Here is a 22,419-nt window from a genome sequence, read left to right on the forward strand (position 1 = left end):
CGGGCGAGTGGCCTCGTCTCACTGAGATGCATCTCTCAGCTACAGCATGGGGCAAAAGTGGGTTTACGGTTGTGAGGACGCAAAACACGGAGTTTTTCCTGGTATTGTCATTTATTAATTATTGTATTATTTTTCCATAGGAACAGCTTCTGCCCCACCCTGTAGAAGATGGGGCTAATAACTCACTGGGTTAGGTTGAGGATCCAGTGAGACACCACATGTGAAGTGCTTTGCGGAGCACAGCACCTAGTAAATGACATATGCTAGTCACCTGTACATGGACACAGACACACACACATGTAAGCAGTATGAACTAGATAAACTCTGGACGCAACAGATGACGCTGGCAGTGCGGTCATTGGAACCCCCATTCACTTCCCTAGAAAGAAAGAAGTAGCATCACCAGCCTTGCGTAGGGACACCTAAAAAATCACTAGAGTGACATCCAGTGCTGGTGACTGTGTGGGGACACGGATGCTCTCTACACTGTCGGTAGGACTGTACGTCACCTCCAGCCCATTGGAAAGTCATGTGGCAGAACTCATTAAGATTTGCAATGCAATGCCCTTTGATTCACCAGTTCCCCTCTGGGAACATATCTGCTAGCAACACAGGAGCATGGATGAGATAATGTTCACATTCGTTGCATCATTATTTATGGCAGGAAATCACTGGGAGAACCTACATGTTCATTCATAGGGGACTTGTTGAGCGGATTATAGTCCCTCCACACCTTGCTGTATTAGGCATTATTTAAGATGGAATGAAGCCGATGTCTTCTAGAGATTTGGAGTTAAGTCCACGATGTGTGCTTTCTGTATTCTTTAAACGAACACTCACAGAGCAGACGAGCCCCAGGCTCCGCCCTATGCCCTGGAGATAGAGCGGCGTACGGAGCAGACCGAGGTCCCCGCCTTCACGCAGCTGAAATTCTGGTGGGAGAAGCAGATGCTCAGCAAACCGCCAACACAAATAAAATAAAAGATCCAATAGAGCTAAATAAGCGGTGTGGCTAGATGTGAGTCGGGCTTAAGGGAGAGAGAGGGACAGGAGGCTCCGTTTTGGATGGGGTGGCCAGGGAAGGGCTGTCCGAGGACACTCTTTGGGGGGCAAATGTGACTGAAGTGGTGGAGAGGACCCCTAGGGCCTCCGGGACTGTTGTGCGCAGAGGGCTTAAGGCTGGAACGCGCTTGGCGTGCCCTGGGGAAGGTCAAATGGAGAGAACGCAGCCCGTCTGGAAGGGGATGGAGCCAGCGATCCCCGTTCGGTCGTTTTCAGCCTGTGCGTGCTCACAGGTGTTTGTGCGTGCACAGGAAATAGGTGCGAATGCAAACGGAAGCTACACCTAAGGGGAGGTTGGGAGGGGAGTTTTAATTTTAAAAAGGACTTGGGCCCTGGCTGGCATAGCTCAGTGGATTGAGCGCGGGCTGCAAACCAAAGTGCCTCAGGTTTGATTCCCAGTCAGGGCACATGCCTGGGTTGCAGGCCACAGCCCCCAGCAACCTCACATTGATGTTTCTCTCTCTCTCTCTCTTTCTCCCTCCCTTCCCTCTCTAAAAATAAATAAATGAAATCTTTAAAAACATGTAAAAAAATTTAAAATGAAGAAATATGCCTAATAAAAAAAAAGGACTTGGGAGTGGTGGGTGGGCCCCTTTGTGGGCTCACGTGATGGCCCCCCCAGGTGCCATTCAGGCAGTCCTCCCTGTCCTTTTTCTCCCTCTCCAGGTGACGCTGAAGACAGAAGGGGCCCAGGTCAGAAGCCAGGTGGGTTCCCCCAGCTCTGGCTCCTACTTCGCAGGACAGGGGCCCTTTCACCCCATCCCTCCTTCATTGCCCTTTCTCGATTCAACTCATGCCTTTCCTTCCAGGCCCTGAGCCGGCCTCTGCTCCTGGGCGCGGGAGCTACGGGCCGCCCGTGCGCCGGGCCTCGGAGGCACGGATGAGCACACCCAGCCGGGACTCGGAGAGCTGGGGCCGGGGCCAGGGCCACAGCGGGGCGGCCGGGGACTCTAGCCGCAGCCCAGCAGGTGAGAGAGAGGGGCAGATCCAGGCAGGCTCCCCGGGTGAGGAGAATCAGGAAGATGGGGGAGGATGGTGTTTGTATCCACGTCACCCACTCAGTACTTATCGAGTGCCTGCCGTGGGCCGAGCTCCGTTCCAGGGGCTGGTTCTAGCCTGTGGCAGAGGAGGGACGGCATCCAGAATATTCTGAGGCCAGACAGCCACCATGTTGGTTCTGTCCTTTCTTCCTCTAATGCCATGTGTAAGAAAAAGTGTGATTTTTTTTTTTTTGCCCTCTTCCAAAAAAATCTCTGGGTGGGGCGGGGGAAGGCCCCTTGGCATTGAGCCAAATAAGGATGCTGCCCTCTCATGGATCTGACGGAGATCAGAGGGGTGGGTCAGCATGGCCAGGATGTCCCCTGGGGGTGCTCTCGTCGTGCCGGGCACCCAGCACCTCGAGCCTCATTCGCGGTGCATTTGCTCAGCAAGAGGGCCCACTGGTGGGAGCCTGGGAATCCTCGGACTCGGGACGAAATACCTCCTGGCCCGGGGAGATCTGCGTCCCAAGCGCTGTGTGAGACCTCCACCCACCCCTTCCTCGGGCGGCGAGGTCACGAGACTGGGTGTGGGCTGGATGGGCTGACTGTTGGTTCCCATGCAGACCTCTGCCCTTCTCTTTCTGGGGAGTGGGCTCCTGGCCTAGTGCCTAGTTCCTCTTCTTGGCAGGAGAGCCGGGCAATAGCATCCAATGGTCTCAAACAGGCCCTGGAGACCAGCGGCCTGAGTTCAAGCCCCAGCTCTGCCGCAGACCGACCAGGAGACACCGGATGAATGCCTTAACCCCTCTGGGCCTTGTTTCCCCCATTTAGAAAATGGAGATAATAAAAGTGCCCACCTCATGGGGTGTAGAGATGAAATAAGTCCTGTGCGTGAAGTCCCTGGCACGTGGCAGGTGTTAAACGAATGTTGACTTGTTCTTATCAAGCAGGTAGCATTGTCTCCGGGAGGCCCCTGAAGTTCAGAGAGGGTGAGTGACCAGCCCACAGTCACACCGCTTATACAAGAGAACACTCAGATGCAAAGCTAGATCCATGTGAGGAGACAGATTGGGTTCTTTCAATAACAAAATAAAACCAACACCTGCCAGGTGTGGTGTGTTTGCACACGCCAGGCGCTGTTCTGAGCAGTCCGCATGTGTTGTATCGTTGCACCTCCGCCACACGCTCTGTGGCTGGCACTATCACCCCCTTTAACAGATGCGGAGACTGAGGCTCAGAGCGGAGAGGTATTTGTGGCAGCTCACACAGGCGGAAGCAATGCCACAGAACCTGTGCTTTTCAACAACACCCAGGTGGCAGCCGTGACCTGCCCAGGGGTCTGAGTGGTGGAAAGAGAGAATGTTCTCAGAGAGAATCTGAAGGAGCAGAAAGTACTGGGAGCTGCGTGCAAACCCAGAAGGCGTTGCGTCGTGCCGGTCGGCCAGTCCCAGCTTCTTCCTGCTTCCTCTGCGTGCGTGCGTGTAACATGACAAGCTGTTTCCCTTTCTTTCTCCTCCAGGCTTGCGACGGGCCAACTCAGTCCAGGCCTCCAGACCGGCCCCAGCCTCAGTTCAGAGCCCAGCGCCACCTCAGCCCGGGCAGCCAGGTACCTGCCACCTGCTGAGCCACCCAGGCTGTCATGTCACTCAGCAGCGACCCCGGTTCCTCCCATCCTCTCCGGGAGAGCCCCAGCTTTCTGCCAAGCTGCAGCCACCACCGAATGCTAAGCTCTTCTAAGACCCTTAGAATGAGTAATGCTCAGGGCTGGGGAGCCAGGCGGGGCAGGAGAGGGCATCTTAGCCACCTAAAGCAAGGAGCGACAGCGCCTCACTCCTCAGTGTGTCCAGGCCCCAAGGGTCGTCATCATCTTTCCTGCATGCACCCCCCCACCCGCCCTCTTATTTCCTCGATACCTGTCTTCACATGGACTCGCTTTCCGCACGTAACTGCGGACTGGCGATCACAAACCCTCTCCAGGAAAATGGAAGGGCATCAGGCTTTAATAACATGACAGCTGTCCCCAGAGGGTTGTGTGAGACTCAGGAAGAAGTGGTGAGCAAAGAGATGAGTACCGTGGGGACCTCTGAACAAACGTGGCTTGTGAAAGACAAAGGAAGTCTTGCCTAATTGGCGCGGTTCTGGTTCGTGGTGGTAAGAGGGCCCTGTGATGGTGGCGTGAATGGGGAACCAGGATCCCGTACCGTGAGGAGAAAGGGTAAAGGGACCCCAGGCTGCGGGGCTCCCAGTAACAGCAACGTGTTGCCTGCATGTCCTGGGGGCCAGAAGTCTGAGCTCCAGGTGTCAGCGGGGCGGGTTCCTTCCGAGGCTGCAAGGGAGAATCGGTCTCCTCCCTTCTTAGCTCCCCGTGGCCTTGGGCACGGCATTCTCCCTGCGTCTTCCCATCCTCCTCCTCCTCTCTCTGCCTGTCTCTCTCTCTGTCTGTGTGCAAATGTCTCCTCTTTACAAGGACACAGTCACATCAGATTAGGGCCCACCCTAGCGACCTCACCTGAACTTGACCATCCTCCAAGACCTTCTTTCACGTAAGGTCACATTCCCTGGGCCTGAGGACCTGAATGTCTTTCGGGGAACACAGTCCGACCCGTGCATGGCAGAGGGCGCCACGGTTAACATGATGAAAATTAAACACTGCAGTGAAATTCTCCGTCCTCAGGCCTGAGACGGTTCCGAGCCTGAGGCCTGTGTGCTCGTGTTCCAAAGGGAGATTCTCCAAGTGTGGAGAGGGGTGAGGGACCAAGGCGCACGCAAGTGAGACTTTCTGGGGTCGGCATTGAAGGGCAGTGGTGACTCTCTCGAGTGCTGTGGATTGCAGTTTCATGCCCCGTCCCTGTGGGTCCTCCTCCAGCCCCCGCACCCCCCTCTGTGGGGAATGAAGTTGTAGAGACCCCACAGACCAGGACCGACCCTGCAGCATGGACGGATTCGGAGCATAAACGTGCACAGCCCCTTGCAAACAGTGCCCACCCCATTCGCTCATCAGCTTCGTGGCAGCCGGGGGGCGTCTCACAGAGCAGGAAGCTGAGGCCCAGGAGGGGAGCACTGGGGCTTGAACCCAGGCCTTCCTGGCCCCAGAGTCCCCCAGGGGACCTCTGCACATCGCCTGCTACCCCTGGGCCCGTGTCCACGCCCAGGGAATGTGGGTGGTGGGGAGTGGGCACCCAAACGATGCCAGCTTCTCCGCTCTCTCTTTTCCCCATGCAGGGCCCCCAGGAGGCAGCAGGCCGGGCCCCGGGCCAGCTGGACGCTTTCCTGACCAGAGACCAGGCAAGTGCCCGCTTCCTCCCCGGCCCGCCCAAGCGGCCGCCTCTCCCCCACCCAGTCTGCACCCTGAGCCCCACCTGACGAGCTCTAAGCTGCCCCATTCCCGGGTCCCCGAACTCTAGATGATCCACACGAAGACTAGATGGATGGACAACGGCAGCACGTGGAGTGGCTGAGAGCACACCCCTCCTGGGTTCAAATCCCTGCTCTGCCCCTCCTGGCTCTGTGACCCTGGGCAGGCTCCTTACCCCCCACCTGAGCCTGCTTCCTCACCTCTAAAACGGGAGTGACAGCAGGGCCTGCCCCTCAGAGTTGTCTCGAGGATTAAACAGACGAACACACATAAAACCCTAGCACGCGGCCCGGCCTGGAATGCATTAAGACCATGCCAGGTGACAGTGACTATTGTGTAGGCTACACAGGCCTCATCATCATCACCTCTGTCACCACGGCTACAGTGAGGTCATGGTTTTCTAATGCACCAGGGACGATTTTAGGTGCCGTGTTAGATCATTTCTTAAATAATAGCTGCTACTCCTTGAGTGCCTTCAGGGGCTGTAGTCCCCACTCTACAGATGGGGCCGCTGGGGCTCCGAGACACTGAGTGACTCGCCCTCCGTCACTCTCCTGCCCTCTCCCCGTCCCCTGCAGAGGTGGCTCCCGGCGACCCCGGCTACACAGGGGCCACTGCCCCACCCCGGGAGGAGAGACTTGCAGGGGTCGGAGCCAGGGAGGACAGAGCGGGCCACCCACCCGGCCTCTATTCCCAAGTGTCTGCCACCGCCCCCCAGCCCGCCGTCGCCCCTGCCCGGCAGCCCCCACCCGCGGAGGACGACGAGGAAGAAGCCAACAGCTACGATTCGGATGAAGCAAGTAGGTGGCACATAAGGGGGAGCGGGTGTCTGGGAAAAACTCCTGCAGGGTCCCCCCGGGGGATATAGGAGGGCTCCAGGGACAGCCCCATGCACCCCTCCCGGCCCCCCAACGTGTCAGACGTGACGCATGCAGTGACCACGCTGTAGAAATACAAATTCATGTCACTGGATTCCCCAGAGGATGTCAGCTTTCCACACAGTAGGTGCCGCATCCACACGTTTTATTGTCATGAAAGACACACGGCATCCCAGCCGCCAATCATGGCAATCCCGTCATCGTAAAGAGCGAGGTTCTGCCATGTCCAGCTGGTCGCTCCTCAGCACGTCACACGTCACACGTGGGGTGGTCCCCAGGCCCAGCATTCTGCTCCTGGGTGTGTCTGCGTCTTAGCCCTTTCCAGCACCCCGTAATGCCCGTCGTCTAAAAGTCATTCTAACCCGTTCAAAAATCCCTGGATGTTTCCTCTTATACCCATCCACTCAGTGATGCATAAAGTGCCTGTTTTACACTCCGCCATCAGACCCCGAGTCCCAGGGACACACACACACACACACACACACACACACACACAGCGGCACTTCTCCCGAGTGTGGCCAGAGCAGCAGAGGAGAGTCGGGGGTGGGGGGGGTTGGGTGGGGCAGTTGTGAGCTGGGGAGGGGCACAGACGGGCACGTGGCTGCACCTGGTGCATGTCTCGGGGCTGGGCCCGCTCCAAGAGTTCAAGGTCAGATGGAGAGACTGCACCTGCATCGAGGGCTGTCATCGGCGGCATGGTTTTGGCCCATCGTGTCCCCTCGTCTCATTGTAAAATGAGAAGCAGGATACTGCCTCTTACGTGGGACTGACGGGGCAGGAAACTGAGGCACCCCCTGGGAAAGTGTGTGGTGAAGTGGGAATCTCCATTATGTAGTGCCAAACACACCGGAGGAATTAGCATCATGTGCGTGCACACGCCAGGGGGGGCCGTGGTCCACGCCTGCTGGGCACTCGTTCCGTGCGGGCGCTTCTCGCAGTGCGCCCCGGCACGTGCTCACGTCACTTCCCGCGGAGCCCGGGGCTGGTTGCTTCTCCTGCTCCCATTTCACAGGGAGGGAGACCGAGGCTCCGAGAGGTTCCAGCTCACATGGCAGTCCATCTCACTGCTGTGGCAGATCAGAGGCCAGAGCCGGGTGACCTATCAGCTGTCCCCTCCGCCCGCATGTTCTCCCATGGGTCATGGGTCTGCGGTCTGAGGGGAAAGGAGTCAGGGAGTCCGCGTCGCCACGTCAACCAGAGGCCGTTTCCGCCCTGGAAGCGTTCCCTGTCCATCCCACCTGTCTGCCTTTCCGCATCCTTGCCCCCCTGCCCTTCTGCCTGGGACAGCAGCCACCGCTTTTTCCGTGTGCCTGACGTGTCCCTTCACTGGCCCGTCATACATGGTCCCTCCCGGCCTGTGTCCATCCTGTTATGGGCTGTCCACAGTGGTCCGTAACAAACCCACCTCCAGGTTCCTCACTCACTCCTCTCTATAGTTTACATGTGTTTATTGAGCACCTACTAAGGGCCCCAAACTGTTCTAGGCACTAGGGATACCATGACAAAAAAATGGCAGACAAGACAGCTGATCTGAGGAACTAACGTTCTCATGGAGAGAAACAGCTGATGTGCCGGCGAGTTCACTGCCAACAGACACAGAGCACCTGAAGGAAATAAAATAGGGCAGATGACTGTGAGGGCGGCTGCTTTAGGTGGAGTGATCAGGGAGGGCTTGTCCGAGGAGGTGACATCCACGCTGAGGCATGGATCATGAGAAGGCGCCAGCCATGTGAGGATCTAGAGGGAGAGCATTCCAGGCAGCGGCAACAGCACATGCTAAGACTCTGCCAGCAAGTGAGTGAGCAGCAACTGTGTCCCCCACACTGCGCCCCACTCAGACACAGTCGTGAGCAGGACAAACACAGCCCTTGCCCTCCGGATCTTTCCGTCCGGCAGGAGAGGGAGTCATTAACTAGGCGAAGTCATTGACGAATCATTCACGGACCACAGCTGGGCCGAGGGTCTACCAGCGTGGGGTGTCCAGAGCAGGGACTGAGTCTCCCTCTCTTCTGTAGGCTCAATGCCTAGCCCATCCAGAGCATGTTCTTAGTGCTCCCTGTTTGTTGAATGACTGAATGAATGTTTTCTTGGTTCCTGCCTCTGCCCCCTCTAGCCACCCTGGGTGCCCTGGAGTTCAGCCTTCTCTACGACCAGGATAACAGCTCCCTGCACTGCACCATCATAAAGGCCAAGGTGGGTGAGGGACCCCTCAGGCTGCTCTGGCACCTCTAGGGGGCGTGGGGCAGACATGGGTTACCGGGCTCCGGTCTGTTGCCTTGCCTACCTGTGGCAATGGCAGTGAAGAGAAAGAGGCGGAAGTTCACCACAGCCAGGACCCTGGGGGCCTGCATCCTCTGGGGATGACCCCAGGGTGGGGGTTCATTTAACGGGCAGCTGCCTCCCCGGGGCAGAGGCAGCTGAGAGCTCTGGAGGGGACCTGGAGGTGCTGCCTGCCCAGGGGGGCAACGGCAGCCTGATTTCACAGCTGACACGGCCACAGAAGGCTCCTTCGGCAGGTGTGGCCCTGAAGCTGGAGCGGCAGCAGAGTCGGCCCATTGGTGCAGATACGGGGACACTGACGCAGGCTTCCGAGGGGGCAGGAAGGGCAGGCCCGGGCGGAAGAGCCTCCCCACCCTGCCGGCTCCGGGGGAGTGTGCCGGCCAAATCCCAGACCCCGAGGAAAGTGGGTGCTGTCCGTGCAAACCCCAGCAAGTAGCTGACTAGGATTCCCGCCCCCCCCCCCCAACACACACACACCACCCCAAATCTGATCCAGGTAGAACAAGCAAGGCCCAGAAACCAGACTTCCTGGGTTCAAGTATAGCTTGGCTGCTTCCTAGCTGTGTGATTTGGGGGAAGTTACTTAACCTTTCTGTGCCTCGCTGTGTCCATTTGCAAACTGGGGGTGACAAAGCATCTCTCCCTTAGGGATGACTAATTATGAAATGGAAAGTGGCCACGGGCTCTGGTTTTCCCAGAACAGTCCCCATCTATGCCTGTTGCTTCGCTGTAATAATGATGGACTCCCCCCTCACTCACAATATGCCCCGGTTTGGATGATAGATGAGGCAGGCATGAAATGCGTAACGCCACTGCTAGGTCAACACGCCCAGGTCACTGCTTCAGCAAGCATTTCCTGGCGCCTCTTATGTGTCGGTCACTATGGCGGCACTTAGGTGCGTCTAGCCCCCTCCCCCAGATAACACAGTGAGGCGAGCACCTACAAGGTCTCGTTTCACCTTTACGGGAACCTCGGAGATGGGGAGCATCTTTAGCCCCAATGCACAGATGGGACAACTGAGGCTCAGAGCGCCAAAGCCCGAGGTCACACGGCTGGTGAAGGGCAGAGCCAGACTGGAGTCCAGATGCAACAGTCTCTGGCTCCAGGTCCTTAACCCTTCTTTCACGCAGTCTCCTTCTCCGGCTCCAGAGATGGGGATGGGGGTACAGGGACCCCCGAGCCTCAGGGGCTGGCCTGGCAAGGGAGAGCAGAGAGCTTTCTGAGATGCTAGGGGGGTGGGGGTGCTGGCTTTGGTGAATGAGTGAGCGAGCCCCATTCAAAGACATTCAAATTTTAAAGGCAAAGTGTGTGTCTGTTTGTAACCTCGCAATCTGAACGAGGTCATCCCAGAAATGCTCCTTAAACACCTACTCTCTGTCGGGCACCGCCCCAGATACTGGGGATGCTACGGCGAGCAAGAGTAGGCCCTGCCCTCCGGGACGGCCCCTGAGAAACTGACAAAAACCCATCACTGTAGTATTTCCTGAGTATTGTAACCCCCCTGGGGCTTTTTACAGGTTACTTTGCCTCGTTTAATCTTTACAGCAGCCTATGAGGAAGGGTCTATCATCGTTCCCATGTTACAGATGGGGAAGCTCAGGCACAGGCACAGGGAGATTCAATGGCTTGCCCAGATCACACCGCCAGGAAGGGGTGGCGCTGGGATTTGAACCACTGCGGTCCAGCTCAAAAGCCTGTGTTCTCACCCACTAGGTGACCCTGCCGCTCTCCCCACCTTGTGGCCTCCTCTCCCAGCTAGTAGTAGCCAGCGCTGTCTGCACGTCCTAGGGCCAGGCCCAGAGCTCCGACTTCACAGGCGAGACCTCCTTTAATCCCCCCAAGAACCCCACGAAGCACAGGGGCTGTGATCGGCCCCATCGAACAGAGGAGGAAGCCGAGGTCCAAGGAGATCACAGGACATGATACCTGGGATCCGAGATTAGTGCTGGGTGAGGGGACAGTGGGTGCCCAGAGGTGGGACACCTGTCCTGGCCTGGGCGTGGGGAAAGGGCTAGCATGTGACTGAACCCCAGGAACTTTGGAGTCGCTCGTGTTAACAAGCCCCACTTAACTCCTACCCCCAACAAACTCCCTGCCCCCCCAGGGTCTCATTTGACCCTCATCCCAGCCCTGGGAAGAGGGCCAGGCAGAGACTGTGATGCCCAGCATCTGGATGGGGAAACTGAGGTCTCAGGAGGGAGTGCAGGGGCTGGGGCCAGAGCCCAGGCCTCCTCCCCCCACCTCTCCTGCTCTCCTGCCCTTCCGTTCTGGGATGCCTCCTTCCATCCTACGGGTAGCCAGCCAGCCTCGATGGGGCCGTTACTCTGTGCCGGGCACTCTCCAGGTGAAGTGTGCAAGCCTCCCCTGTGCGTGGAGCAGGTACTGTTCTCGTCCCGTTTGACCTGTGAGGAGCACGAGGCTCAGGCAGGCTCAGCAACGTGCCAGAGGACACACAGCCAGGAAGTGACGTGACCAGGTTTTAAGCGCTGTCTGCCCGATCCCAGAGCTCCTTCCACAACCTACCTCATCTCCCTTCTCTCTCTCCAGGAGAGGAGGCACCTAGGGTGGGCAGATGGGCGGGCAGATGCCACGGGCTGCGCCCAGCGCCCGTGACAGCTGAGCGGCCAGGCTTCCAAGGCCCTCACACGGCCGCCTTTTCTCTTGCAGGGGCTGAAGCCCATGGACTCCAACGGCTTGGCCGATCCCTACGTCAAGCTGCACCTCCTGCCGGGAGCCAGCAAGGTACCATATGGCCTGGGCCTCTCGGCAAGCCGGGCACACGGGCCCTGGCAGGCACCCAGGGTTCCCAGCTCTGAGCCTAAAATAGCCCTTTCTGCCCCCAAACCCCCTCCTCCCTGAGTGGCGGAGTCCTTGCAAGGGCTGGGGGTGGGCCAGGGGCCCCGCCCACTTCTCCAGCCCAGACGCCTGGCATCCAGGAGCTTCTGAGGGCCAGGAGAGAAGCAGACGCCCCGATGGTGCTCTTCGCCTGCTCCAATACCTTCTGTGGCTCCCCAGTGCTGAGCATGGCCCCTCTCTCCTCCCACTTTATGCCCAACCAAGCACTCCTTCCCTCTCAGTAGGAATGAATAACGCTCTCCAGGCTTCAGGGCTCAGCACTTGAGATCATTGATGTTCTGTCACTGAGAGAAAGGGTCCCCCCCAACCTGCTTTCTCTCCCCCAGCAGCTCACCTGACATTGGCTTTGCCCCGGGGAGGAAAGGTGGGGGTAGACCTCCTCTCATTGGGTGGGCCCACTCAGAGCACGTGGCTGCAGAGTGCCTCCTTGGGGTTTGACTTTGGGCTTTGTCCTGTGAATTGGATGAGGATGTCCTCAATGCACGGGGGACCTGCCCTTGGTTGCGTGGCCTTAGGAAAGTGTGTGTTAAAAATCTCTGCAAGTATCAAATGTCCATAAGACAAAAGAGGCGTGCACACAGACACGCACACACATGCACTGTATCTTCTCTGTGTTTGGATCAAGAAGTAACAGTCCCTCACCTGGCCATGGCCAAACTGTGGCTTGGCCCCTACTACTTCTAACTCCCCGGTGACATTTGCTTCTCTCTAAGCACTCTCCTTTGCTCACTCCTGAATCCAAACTTGCTTTGCCAAGGAATCCAGTGAGTCATTTACATGTTAGTATGAATTAGATTTGTCACGAGACCACTCTTCTGGGTATAGTGTATTTCTAGCCTTCTCTCTTAGAGTGAAATGAAAACTTTTGTCCCCTCCCCCTAATGAATTTCAGCATGAAGGATGCTAGCTGGGGGAACGTGGATCCTTCCCAGTACCCCCAGAAATTGTTCCTTTACTGCTTAGGAGTGGGTGACATCTACTTCTGCCTCCCTGACCTGTGTAGGAGTTTTTCCCCCAAAGGGAAATGCCTCTGCTTTCTAATCTTAGCAGAAAGTCAAAGAGAGAGCCCAGTGCGTGGGTGGAGGGGTGGCTCAGCGTCCAGCCCTGTTGATGGCTGTAGTCCTCACCGCAGGGCATGCCCCGCACTCCCTGAGACACGCCTTCAGGAGCAGCTGAGCCCCTGGACACCCCTAAAGGGAGAGTCTCCTCAGTCACTCCCCCAACCCCGACCCCAAGTCAGCCCAAAGGCCTGGCTGCAGGGCAGTCTCCCCACCAAGGCACATGTCTGTCTGTCTGTCTCTCTCTCTGGGCTCCAGTCCAACAAGCTTCGGACAAAAACCCTGCGGAACACCCGGAACCCCGTCTGGAATGAGACCCTGGTCTATCACGGCATCACGGACGAGGACATGCAGAGGAAGACCCTCAGGTACCTGCCCGGCGGGCGGCCAGAGACACACGTGTGGTCCCCGGTGGTCACTTTTGAAAACCTCTTCGCGTACTTTTTTTTTCTTTCCTTTTTTTACTTCTATAAGACAATATGTATTCCAGCAGATACTTCTAAGAATACAGATAAGTGAAACTCTTAACATCTCGGTGTCTGGGCGTCCAGGTTGTGTGTGTGCGTGCAGATGCACACGCATGTGCAAAAGTTCCTTACAAAATTGAGTGTTTTGAAAGACGGACCATCCTAGTAACCAATCAGCCTGTCTTTTTTTTTTTTTAAGATTTTATTTATGTATTTTTTAGAGAGGGAAGGGAGGGAGAGAGAGAGAGAGAAACATCAATGTGCAGTTGCTGGGGGTCACGACCTGCAACCCAGGCATGTACCCTGACTGGGAATCGAACCTGCGACACTTTGGTTCCCAGCCCGCGCTCAATCCACTGAGCTACGCCAGCCAGGGCCTAATCGGCCTATCTTACTTAACAAGACACTGATGCAGCTCATCTGCTTCTGCAGTGCTGTCTTATGCTGCATTTTAATGATATTGGTAATACCCAGGTACACTCTTCTGTAAACACTAACAGAGGAGGCAAAGCCCCTCTTAAAGGTTAGTTCCCTCCCGCAGCCTGGGTCTGCCTCCTCTTCCTCCTGTGAGCCTCTCTTGTTAGCCGCATGGAAAGTGTCATGCTGTTTATATCTGGAACCTTCCTTTTCCCCTGACAGTATGTCCTGGAGTTACAGCCGTGAGAGACATTTGGATATACCTAATTTCAGCTGCTTTGGAGTCCTCCACAGAATGAAATGATTACAGATTTGTTTAAAAGTTCATTATTAAATATTACAAATATGCAGAAAAATGTAGATTACAGTACACAAACACCCACGAACCCGGCACTCAGGTTTTTATAGTTGACCTTGAACAACCCGGGCTTGGACTCCAGGGTCCACTTCCATGTGCGTCGTTTTCAGTAAATACTGCACGTGTATTTTCTTTCTTACCATCTTCTTAACAACATTTTCTTTTCTCTAGCTTATTTCATTGCTAGAATACAGTACACAATCCATATATTAAACAGACTCTGCGTTAACTCTTTATATTATTGGTAAGACTTCTGGCCAGCAGTAGGCCGCTAGCAGTTAAGTTTTGAGGGAGTCAAACGTTATATGTGGATTTCCGATGGCACGGTGGGTCAGCACCTCTAAGCCCCGTGTTGTTCAAGGGTCAGCATACACGCAAGTGCGTACAAAAAGACAGGAAGGGAGATGCTCCGTTGCTACTTTATTCCTAACAGCTCAGAAACTAGAAATAGCCCAAAGCCAAATGCCCATCAGTAGCAGAATTAGGATCATATATTTACCCAATGGAATACTATACAGCAATGAAAAGGACAAGTCACTACAGGCATGGATGCATCTCATGTACATGTTGAGCAAAAGAAGCCATTTGCTTCCATTTATGTAAAGGTCAAACATAGGACCGTGAACCCGTGGGGCCAGAGGTCAAAGAGAGTGGTTATCTTTGACGGAGGTGGCAACGAGGGACCATGAGGGTCTTCTGAGAGCTGGAATGTTCTGTATCTTGATCCGGGCAGCAGTTACGTGGGTGTGTGCGTGTGAACGATTCGGCAAGCTGTTCATTTAAGGTGTGTGCCCATTACTGCTTGCGAGTCACACTGCGGTGCAGACGACGGGCTGACCACCTGGCTGAGGGCTCGGGACACAGACACCGAAGTGTCCTCATGCACGCGACACTCGCCGTGCCAGCAGCCGCCGAGGTTCCCGGTACACAGTGAGGGCATCTGCTGTTCCTTCTCTCCCCGCCCTGTCTGCGGCCCGCAGGATCTCCGTCTGTGACGAGGACAAGTTTGGCCACAACGAGTTTATCGGCGAGACCAGGTTCTCCCTCAAGAAGCTGAAGCCCAACCAAAGGAAGAACTTCAATATCTGTCTGGAGCGGGTCATCCCGGTGAGCGCCTGCCTCTTCCTGGGGGCTCAAGGCCGGGGTGGGGGCCAGCGTTTGGGGGTGCAGCCTTCCGCTGGGCCTGCAGGCTGCCAGGCAGCAGAGATGTGGTGGCCTTTGAAAGGAGGGCGAGGATTTCCGCTCAGAGCATCGGGGCTGTGCCCTGACTCTGCCGTTTACCAGCCCTGGGCGAGCCTCGCTGCTCACGGCAGGGTCCTCTTCGGTAAAACTGGGGAGGGCGGAGCGGTGTGGCAGTGTGGCCGGCCTGGGTTCAAAGCCCAGCTCTGCGACGCCCCTGCTCCCTGGCCCCGGCCAAGCGCCTGAGCTATTCCGAGCCTCGGTTTGTCTTATCTGCAAATGGGCTTTCAGTACCTGCCTCATGGGAGCGCTGTGCGAAAGACGTGATCAGAACAGAGCCTAGTGCGCAGTGAGCACCACAGCTTGTTAACTGTTGTTATTAAAGGAATAGTACTGCCCTACCCACCTGTCACTCATGAGCCACAAAGCACCATGCGCCTAAGCAGGGGCAGGATAGCACATCGCTAGAGCACAGACTCTGGAGCCAGTCTCTGGGTTTGAATCTTGGCTCTGCCATCCGTTCTAAACCTGGGCCAAGTTATTTAACCTGTGCTCTCACCCATAAAATGGGATAGGAGAGTGCCAGTTATTGTTGTTGGGTACGATACTTGCCTTTTGAGAAAGAACAAGAACCAAGTTGAGAGCCTCCAACTGGGCTGCTCCTCGGAACCAACTGGAGGTTTTAAAACCAGAGCTTCTGAAACGAAGATCCTGACCTCCTGAGGGAGGGTGGGGCCCGCAGCCTGTATTTTTAGAGACAATCTGACCCACCCTTCTGGATGTGCAGGGACCACCTGGGGCCCAGGGGGGCAGCAAGCCCACCAGATCACGCCGCACGCCAGCGGCTGTGCCCGGCGCCAGCCAGGGCCAGGTCCCCTGGACCCGCCAGCGCGCCAGCTCCCCCAGGCAGAGGGCCAGCTCCCCACGGGGAAGCCGTGTCAGGTGGGAAGGGGAAGCTTGTAGCAACCTCCCACCAGATGGCAGGCCCACAGACAGAATGTCTGTGTGCCGCGCAGGTGAAGGAACAAGCCACAAGGATGACAATCGAGAGGAAGAACTGACACCAGGTGCCAGGTTCCAGATAAATCACTGAGGGCAGCCCTAGGAGTGTCGTGTTTCCACTCAGTCTTGGTCTTGCGGGTCCCTCGGGCTTCCTCTCCCTTCCTCTTCCTTCCCTCACTCCGTGAGATCCTTTGGTCCAGACAGCAGCCAGGCCCCCGCCCCGAGTCAGCAGCTCCTGGGCCCACCCACCTGACTCTGCTCAACGCAGCCAGCCCCCGAGGCAGGGAGGGGGTGAGACTCACATAGGCCTCCGCTCACCATCGCCTTTTGCTCTTTGTCCTTGGTCCTCCCACCACCAACTCCCCCCATACTCCCCACCAAGGACAGGGGCTGCGTAAGTGCTGCCCCTCCTCCCCTCTGGGCCTCAGTTTCCCTCGTCTCTAAAGTGGGGAGGTTGTCTTTAACCAGCGGCTGTCACACTCTGTTCCCCAGAGCCTTAGAGTCCCCCCCAAAAGAACCTCGGGAGCTGTGGAGGAAGAAGCACCTGGTGCCCAGACCCCAAGACCCCCATGCCACTCAGCCAGCACAGATCAAATCCTATCTGTTTTGTGTATGGGGCGCTCTGCCACTCATTGGCTGTGTGGCCTCGGGCAAGTGGCTTGACCACTCTGATCCTCAGTATCCTCATCTGTAAAATGGGGCTATTAATACAACCTACAGCATAGGTTACGGTGCACTCCCATGGTGTCACGTGGTTAATGTTATAAATTTCAGCTTAAGTGGGGAGAGCTGGGGGGGACCACAGAAGCTTGGAAAGCCTGTCCTCATGGCTCGGGGTGCTGCTGCAGGGCTGAGGGCATCTGGCCCTCCTCGCCCAGGGAGGTGAGCCCCATAGACAATGTGCTCTTTCCTTTCTGCTTCCTCCTAAGATGAAGCGCGCCGGAACCACCGGGTCCGCCCGAGGCATGGCCCTCTACGAGGAGGAGGTGAGCATGGAGCGGATGCCGAAGCCACAGCCCGAGCCTGGCGTCTCCCTTTCTCCCCCTCCCTGGCCCCATACCCACTCTTCCTCCCCAACCCCCTGCCCCTTGGGTCACGTGAGAGCTGCCCTTGCCCGAGGCGCTGGGGCGTGAGGCCAGGTGGATGCTCTGGCCACCTGGAGCCCAGGTAGGGGGAGCCCCGTCCTCTCAAGCCAGGGATACCCTTGAACTCCTTGGCCTTGTTGGCAGAAGCCCTGCCGGTGATCCTGCAGGACTAGAGCAAGGCACTGTCCCTCTGTGGGGGCGTCCCCTGGGCTGTGTGTGTGGCCAAGGCTGGGGCTGGGCTGCACGTCCGGGCCATCAGCCTAGGCCTCTGTGCCACCCCAGGGGCTGCGTCTGTGAGAAGGCCGGTTGAATCAGGGGAGTCTGAACTCAGGGTCAAGGCTCAGTCCTGGGGCAGAGTCGGGTCATTGCTGGCCAGGATCAAACTCAGCCTGTCGCCAGAGTCAGGGCTTAGCCTGTGTCTGGGTCCAAGTAAAACCACTGGTCGCCTGTGCTTCAGACCGGCTCCCCCTGGCTATCACCAGTCCCTCTCCCTGGAGGAGGGGAGGGGGCAGGGGTGGTCTGCTGTCCATGGTGCTGAATGCACTAGTGCTGGACCAGCTCCTGCACCTTCCCAGAGTGCTTCCCCGATGCTCCCCTCCAGTTGCCTGGCCTGCTCCCCGCCCAGGCTCACACGCCCCCTTCCCCTACTGCAGCAGGTGGAGCGCATCGGCGACATAGAGGAACGTGGCAAGATCCTGGTGTCCCTCATGTACAGCACACAGCAGGGAGGCCTCATCGTGGGCATCATACGTTGCGTGCACCTGGCCGCCATGGACGCCAACGGCTACTCAGATCCATTCGTCAAGCTGTGAGTCGGTGCCTTGGGACCGTGATCCGGCCCCTGAGGGGGCCCTGGGTCCTTGGAAAAGGGGGACCAGAGGGCTTCCCCAACACCACTGTACACTGAGGCCCAGAGAGGGACACGGACCTGCCCAAGGTCACACAGTGAGACATGCTGGCTAAGCGTGAGGCTGGAGCCTCAGCCGTCAGACTGCTGTGTCACTCACCCCTATGAGAGGTTTGTGGCTCAGTCCCCTCCCATGGGAGAGGGACAGCCAGCAAGGTCGCAGCAGCCCCATTTGTAGCCCCCCAGGATCAGCACCCCATCCCCCGGCTGGCCGGAGCCCCCACCACCAGAGCGGCAGTGTGGCCTTTTCCACATTCCGTCTGGGAATGCTCAGAAAGAAGACCTCAGCCTTTGGGGGTTACCCCAGCGACCTCACCCAGGGGGACTAGGAGAGACTTTGTCACCAGTGTCAGGCAGGGTCCTCTGAGAAGATGCCATGATGGGACTAAAGTGACAAGGGTTTCCTTAAGGGACCTCCCTGTGTGGGGGGCGGGAGGGAGAGCTGGGGGAAGAGCAGGGCAGTCACGTGGCCTGAGAGAGACCTAGGGTAGACTCTGCTGCACATGGCCGTCGTCAGTGTCGATTCGAGATCCAATTTGCTCGTCCACCACTCTCCTGACACTGGAAAGAGCCTTTGCGGTCCTGTCACCAAGGGGCTGTTCTTAGTCATTAAATCTCACTCCTAACAGCCTCTCATGTCTCCTCTCAGCTGGCTGAAACCAGACATGGGAAAGAAGGCCAAACACAAGACACAGATTAAGAAGAAAACCTTGAATCCTGAGTTTAATGAGGTAAGGCCGCCCTATTTTGTCGTGCTACGGAGTAGTTCCTGTGTGTGAGAGAGAGGGAGAGACTCCCTCCTCTGTGCTGTCAGACACGTCAAAAAAACAAAAAGAAAAAAAAAACCCTTTCTCTCATAGATCAGCTTGGATTATCTAAAGGATAGGTAATGAGTTTCTTGTCACTGGAGGGAATCAAGCCTAAAAATAAAGCCCTATAGATGAGGCAGGAAGCTGAGTTTGAAGAGATGCAGAATTGCATCATCTCCAATATCTTCACCAATTTGAGCAGCCTATAATGCTGAAATTTGAGGGAATAAGCAGGGACAGTGACGCCCTTTCCCGTCCACCCAGTTGGTGTTGCCCTGTCGCTGTCCCTCTCCCCCCACATCCACCCAGGACACCAAGCCTTCCTAGAGCCACTGTCTAGATCCCCATTGAATGTGCCCCTTTCTCTGTGTTCACTCCCACCGCCTGGGCTCAGACCCTGGCATTTCACGCCTGGACCGTTGCAGTAGACCTCCGACTCACCTCCCAGCGCATCGCCCATCCTCCGTAGAAGCATGAGCTTTCTAAAACACAAATCTAAATGTGTCACTCCCCGCGCCCCCGTCACTGTGGATGTACCCGTGGTTTAGCTACAAGGGTGCCTTTCATCCCATCGCTAAGGATCAGGAAAAGTGAGAAACAACTAAAAACTCACCTGTCAAGCATTGGGTCATGGTACAGCCACAGGGCCTCGAGATGGAGCCATTGTAATGGTGACGCAGAAAAGCATTCACCAGTGGGCTGCTTTTTTTGCCGTGTGTTGTGTAAAAGGGAGAAAGAAAACCACAACGTGGAATAGTCATACTATATTTCATGTGGTAGGATACACAAACATTTCATATACTATAATATTCTAATTAACATTCCTATCACTTTTTAAAAGCACCGGAAATGTAAGCACCTCTTGCTCAGGTTGGTCCCAGTCCCCTCACCCACCTTTGATCCCTATACTATGACAATGACGACAGGGGAGAGCCGACTTTGGAAGCTACCGGAGTGGAAGGGCTGAGCTCATGGCCAGCTGCCTTCTGGGAAACTTGACCAGGACCCGTGTTCTCAGTGAAACCCCGCCGGCCGCCCCAGTTTCCAAAAGCCCCCAGAGAGAGAATAGCAGGCCTGGAGGGATTTTGTTTTACAGAATGTCTGTGGAAAGGGCTTGTGAGGCCTGGCCCAGAGGCTCAGTAGGAAGAACCCCTTGCTCCCAGGATGCCTCGTTCAAGGGCCTCCCGCCAGTCCATGAACCCCTGGACCCCAGAGGCTCAGGGGACCCTCTGACTCCCACGTCCTCCTCTCTCGCATCCAGGAGTTCTTCTATGACATCAAACACAGCGACCTGGCGAAGAAGTCCCTGGACATCTCGGTCTGGGACTATGACATCGGGAAGTCCAACGACTACATCGGTGAGTGCACCCGGCTCCCAGAGAAGCCCCGCCCTCTGTCCTCCGGGGAGGGGAGAGCCTGCCCCAGGGCTGCCCGGCCGGGAGGGCCTTTCTCTTCTTGGGGCGCATCGTCCAAACGCAGGGTCAGAGCCCGTGGTCCCGACGCGGGTCAGGTCGGAGAGCCTGCCTTCAGGCCAAAGGGCTTGTGTAGCTGGGAAGATTGAATCGTGACTGCCTGGTTGCTGACCACACCGCCTCCAGCGGAACGGTTACATCGCAGCAGCGTGGGGTCTGCAGCTCTGCAGAAGGCAGGGTGCGGAGGCTGTCTCCTCCATCCATAGGCAGGTCTGGGATGAGGTGTTCCCAGCCCCCCTCCGAATGATGAGGGACAGCAGCCATGGGAGAGGGGGCAGGGTGTGAGCACAGGTGGGGGCGCAGGACTGGGCGGGGCGATGAAACTCCTTGAAAACAGAGGACGAGCTTCTACAGGCAGCGGGAGGCAGCTTTCTGTGGGTGGGCAGCAGTGTCGGGGAAGGCCTTAACAAGCAGACAACTCCGTGCGGCCGTAGGGAGCCACTGGCGGTTCCCGAGCACATAGTCAGTCCGCAGGCAGAGAGGGCCAGGAGCAGCAACCACGCCGAGGCCGTGACAACTGCCCTCCCGAGAGATCGGATCCCAAGGCACTGACGGGGGAGTCCCTGCCCAGTGGCGGTTTTCCCCAATCAGGCATCTGGGTCCTGAATGAGAGTCCCACGTGTCCCCCTGCTCTGACCGCCTGTCCCCACCTGCCCTTGTCCTCCAGGAGGCTGCCAGCTGGGGATCTCGGCCAAGGGAGAGCGCTTAAAACACTGGTACGAGTGCCTGAAAAACAAGGACAAGAAGATCGAGCGCTGGCACCAGCTACAGAACGAGAACCACGTGTCGAGCGACTAGGATGGTGCCCAGGTCTCCGGCTCCATGTCCCGCCCCCCCCGCCCAGCTCACGCCCCGCCCCCCAGCCTGACCCGACAGCCCACGGCACCCTGCTCTCTCTTCTCTACGCCTCCCCGCCCCGTCCCCTGCCACCCTCCCTGCGCCTCTCTTTGGGGTCTCCCCCTCACCTTGGGCACTGCCGCCAAAGACCGCCTCCTCCCTCCGCCACGCTGCTGCTGCCGCTGCCGCTGCCGCGATGAGATGCGGGCTCTGAACGCAGCCCCTTTCTGGTCTCCCCAGGATGGGGCCGTCCGGGCAGGGGTGGGGGGATTCGTGCAAGGAGGCTGTTCGTTCCACAGCCTTCCAGTGTGGGCAGTTACAAGCGGTTTTCATCACTTAGGACTGTTTTGAGACCCTCCTGGCCTTGAACAGACACACACACACACACACACACACAACTCGTGTTTCCCATGTCACATCTGTGTGTCCCCTCAGTGCTGTGGGGACCCTGTGTTCCGGGGCAGACGTGGAACAGCCAGGCCCCCACCGCCTCTGCCCAGGTACACCCCAGTTGCCAGGGAAACGGGCCACCGTGTCCAAGCTCCCTGGTGACCAGGAACGCACCCTCCCAGCCCCCAGATACTTCGAGAAGCGGACGCGCAAAATACACACAGGGACTCCGGTAACCTCCTCCTTCAGGACGGCACCTGTTTGCTTCCTAGCAAGAAAACGACACCTGTTTTCTGGTCCCCCCCAACCCCCCCACTCTCTGTCCCTTCCTGTCCCATTCCCCACATGAAACTCTCTACCCCCATCTCTCCCCCCACTCGCTCCTCGCTCCCTCTCCAAAGGGGTTCAATATCAAAAGCAAAAAATATCTTAACACCATCTCACGCCCTGGCTTCCTCTCACCACCGGCCAGACCAGCAGAACCTGAAATTCCACCCATACCCTCACTCTTTAAGCTACCCACTTGTCCTGTTGGCCTGGCCGGGTGGCCCTGGGCTAAGGACCCTCGCTGCCCCAGGTGCCTGGCAGCATCCTGCGGGCTGTGTAGACGCCCCCCAGAGGGGCTTTCCCGGCCCCGCCCCCCCCCCAGGTGCACGCAGAAGGTATCTGGAAACCCAAGCTCTGGGCCCAAGGGGGGGGCCTCGCCGAAGCCCCCAGCATTGGGTTTCCTCTTCCTCTGCTCTTAGTTACATGAACCCACGACCCCCGTCCCTGAAGCTCTGACTCCTCCGGCGCTCCCGCTCCGCGTCTCACGCAGAGTAGCCTCAGACTCGTCTGTCTCCATCCGCCTGTCCGTCTCCGCCCCTTCCACCCTCTCCACCCCGTGTATCGGAAGAATACAACCCCGACACCGCTCATCTAGACCTTAGTGACAGAGCCCGATATGCTAACAGCTCTTAGTCCGTCAGGAATCGTCCAGACTTTTTCCTAAAAAAAAAAAAGTTGTTTAAGTAGAAAAAGGCAGGG

At 57.2% G+C, this 22,419-nt stretch overlaps 1 protein-coding gene across 3 annotated transcripts in view; it reads left to right on the forward strand.

Moving 5' to 3' along the window:
- Nucleotides 1–22,395, forward strand: part of RPH3A (rabphilin 3A) — a 99,147-nt gene extending 76,752 nt beyond the window's left edge. For all 3 annotated transcript variants that reach the window (XM_036013853.1, XM_036013854.1, XM_028528486.2), the window contains 14 exons: nucleotides 1,729–1,767; nucleotides 1,872–2,030; nucleotides 3,562–3,648; nucleotides 5,265–5,327; nucleotides 5,976–6,197; nucleotides 8,389–8,468; nucleotides 11,224–11,298; nucleotides 12,729–12,838; nucleotides 14,693–14,819; nucleotides 16,823–16,879; nucleotides 17,632–17,786; nucleotides 18,535–18,616; nucleotides 19,956–20,052; nucleotides 20,834–22,395. In XM_036013853.1, coding sequence (XP_035869746.1) covers nucleotides 1,729–1,767; nucleotides 1,872–2,030; nucleotides 3,562–3,648; nucleotides 5,265–5,327; nucleotides 5,976–6,197; nucleotides 8,389–8,468; nucleotides 11,224–11,298; nucleotides 12,729–12,838; nucleotides 14,693–14,819; nucleotides 16,823–16,879; nucleotides 17,632–17,786; nucleotides 18,535–18,616; nucleotides 19,956–20,052; nucleotides 20,834–20,964 — 1,484 coding nt within the window. In that variant the 3' untranslated portion in view covers nucleotides 20,965–22,395. The remainder of the gene's footprint in view (nucleotides 1–1,728; nucleotides 1,768–1,871; nucleotides 2,031–3,561; nucleotides 3,649–5,264; nucleotides 5,328–5,975; nucleotides 6,198–8,388; nucleotides 8,469–11,223; nucleotides 11,299–12,728; nucleotides 12,839–14,692; nucleotides 14,820–16,822; nucleotides 16,880–17,631; nucleotides 17,787–18,534; nucleotides 18,617–19,955; nucleotides 20,053–20,833) is intronic.
- Nucleotides 22,396–22,419: the final 24 nt, after the last annotated feature.

Source organism: Phyllostomus discolor, chromosome 13 (genome assembly GCF_004126475.2).
Source record: "Phyllostomus discolor isolate MPI-MPIP mPhyDis1 chromosome 13, mPhyDis1.pri.v3, whole genome shotgun sequence".
NCBI lineage: Eukaryota > Metazoa > Chordata > Mammalia > Chiroptera > Phyllostomidae > Phyllostomus > Phyllostomus discolor.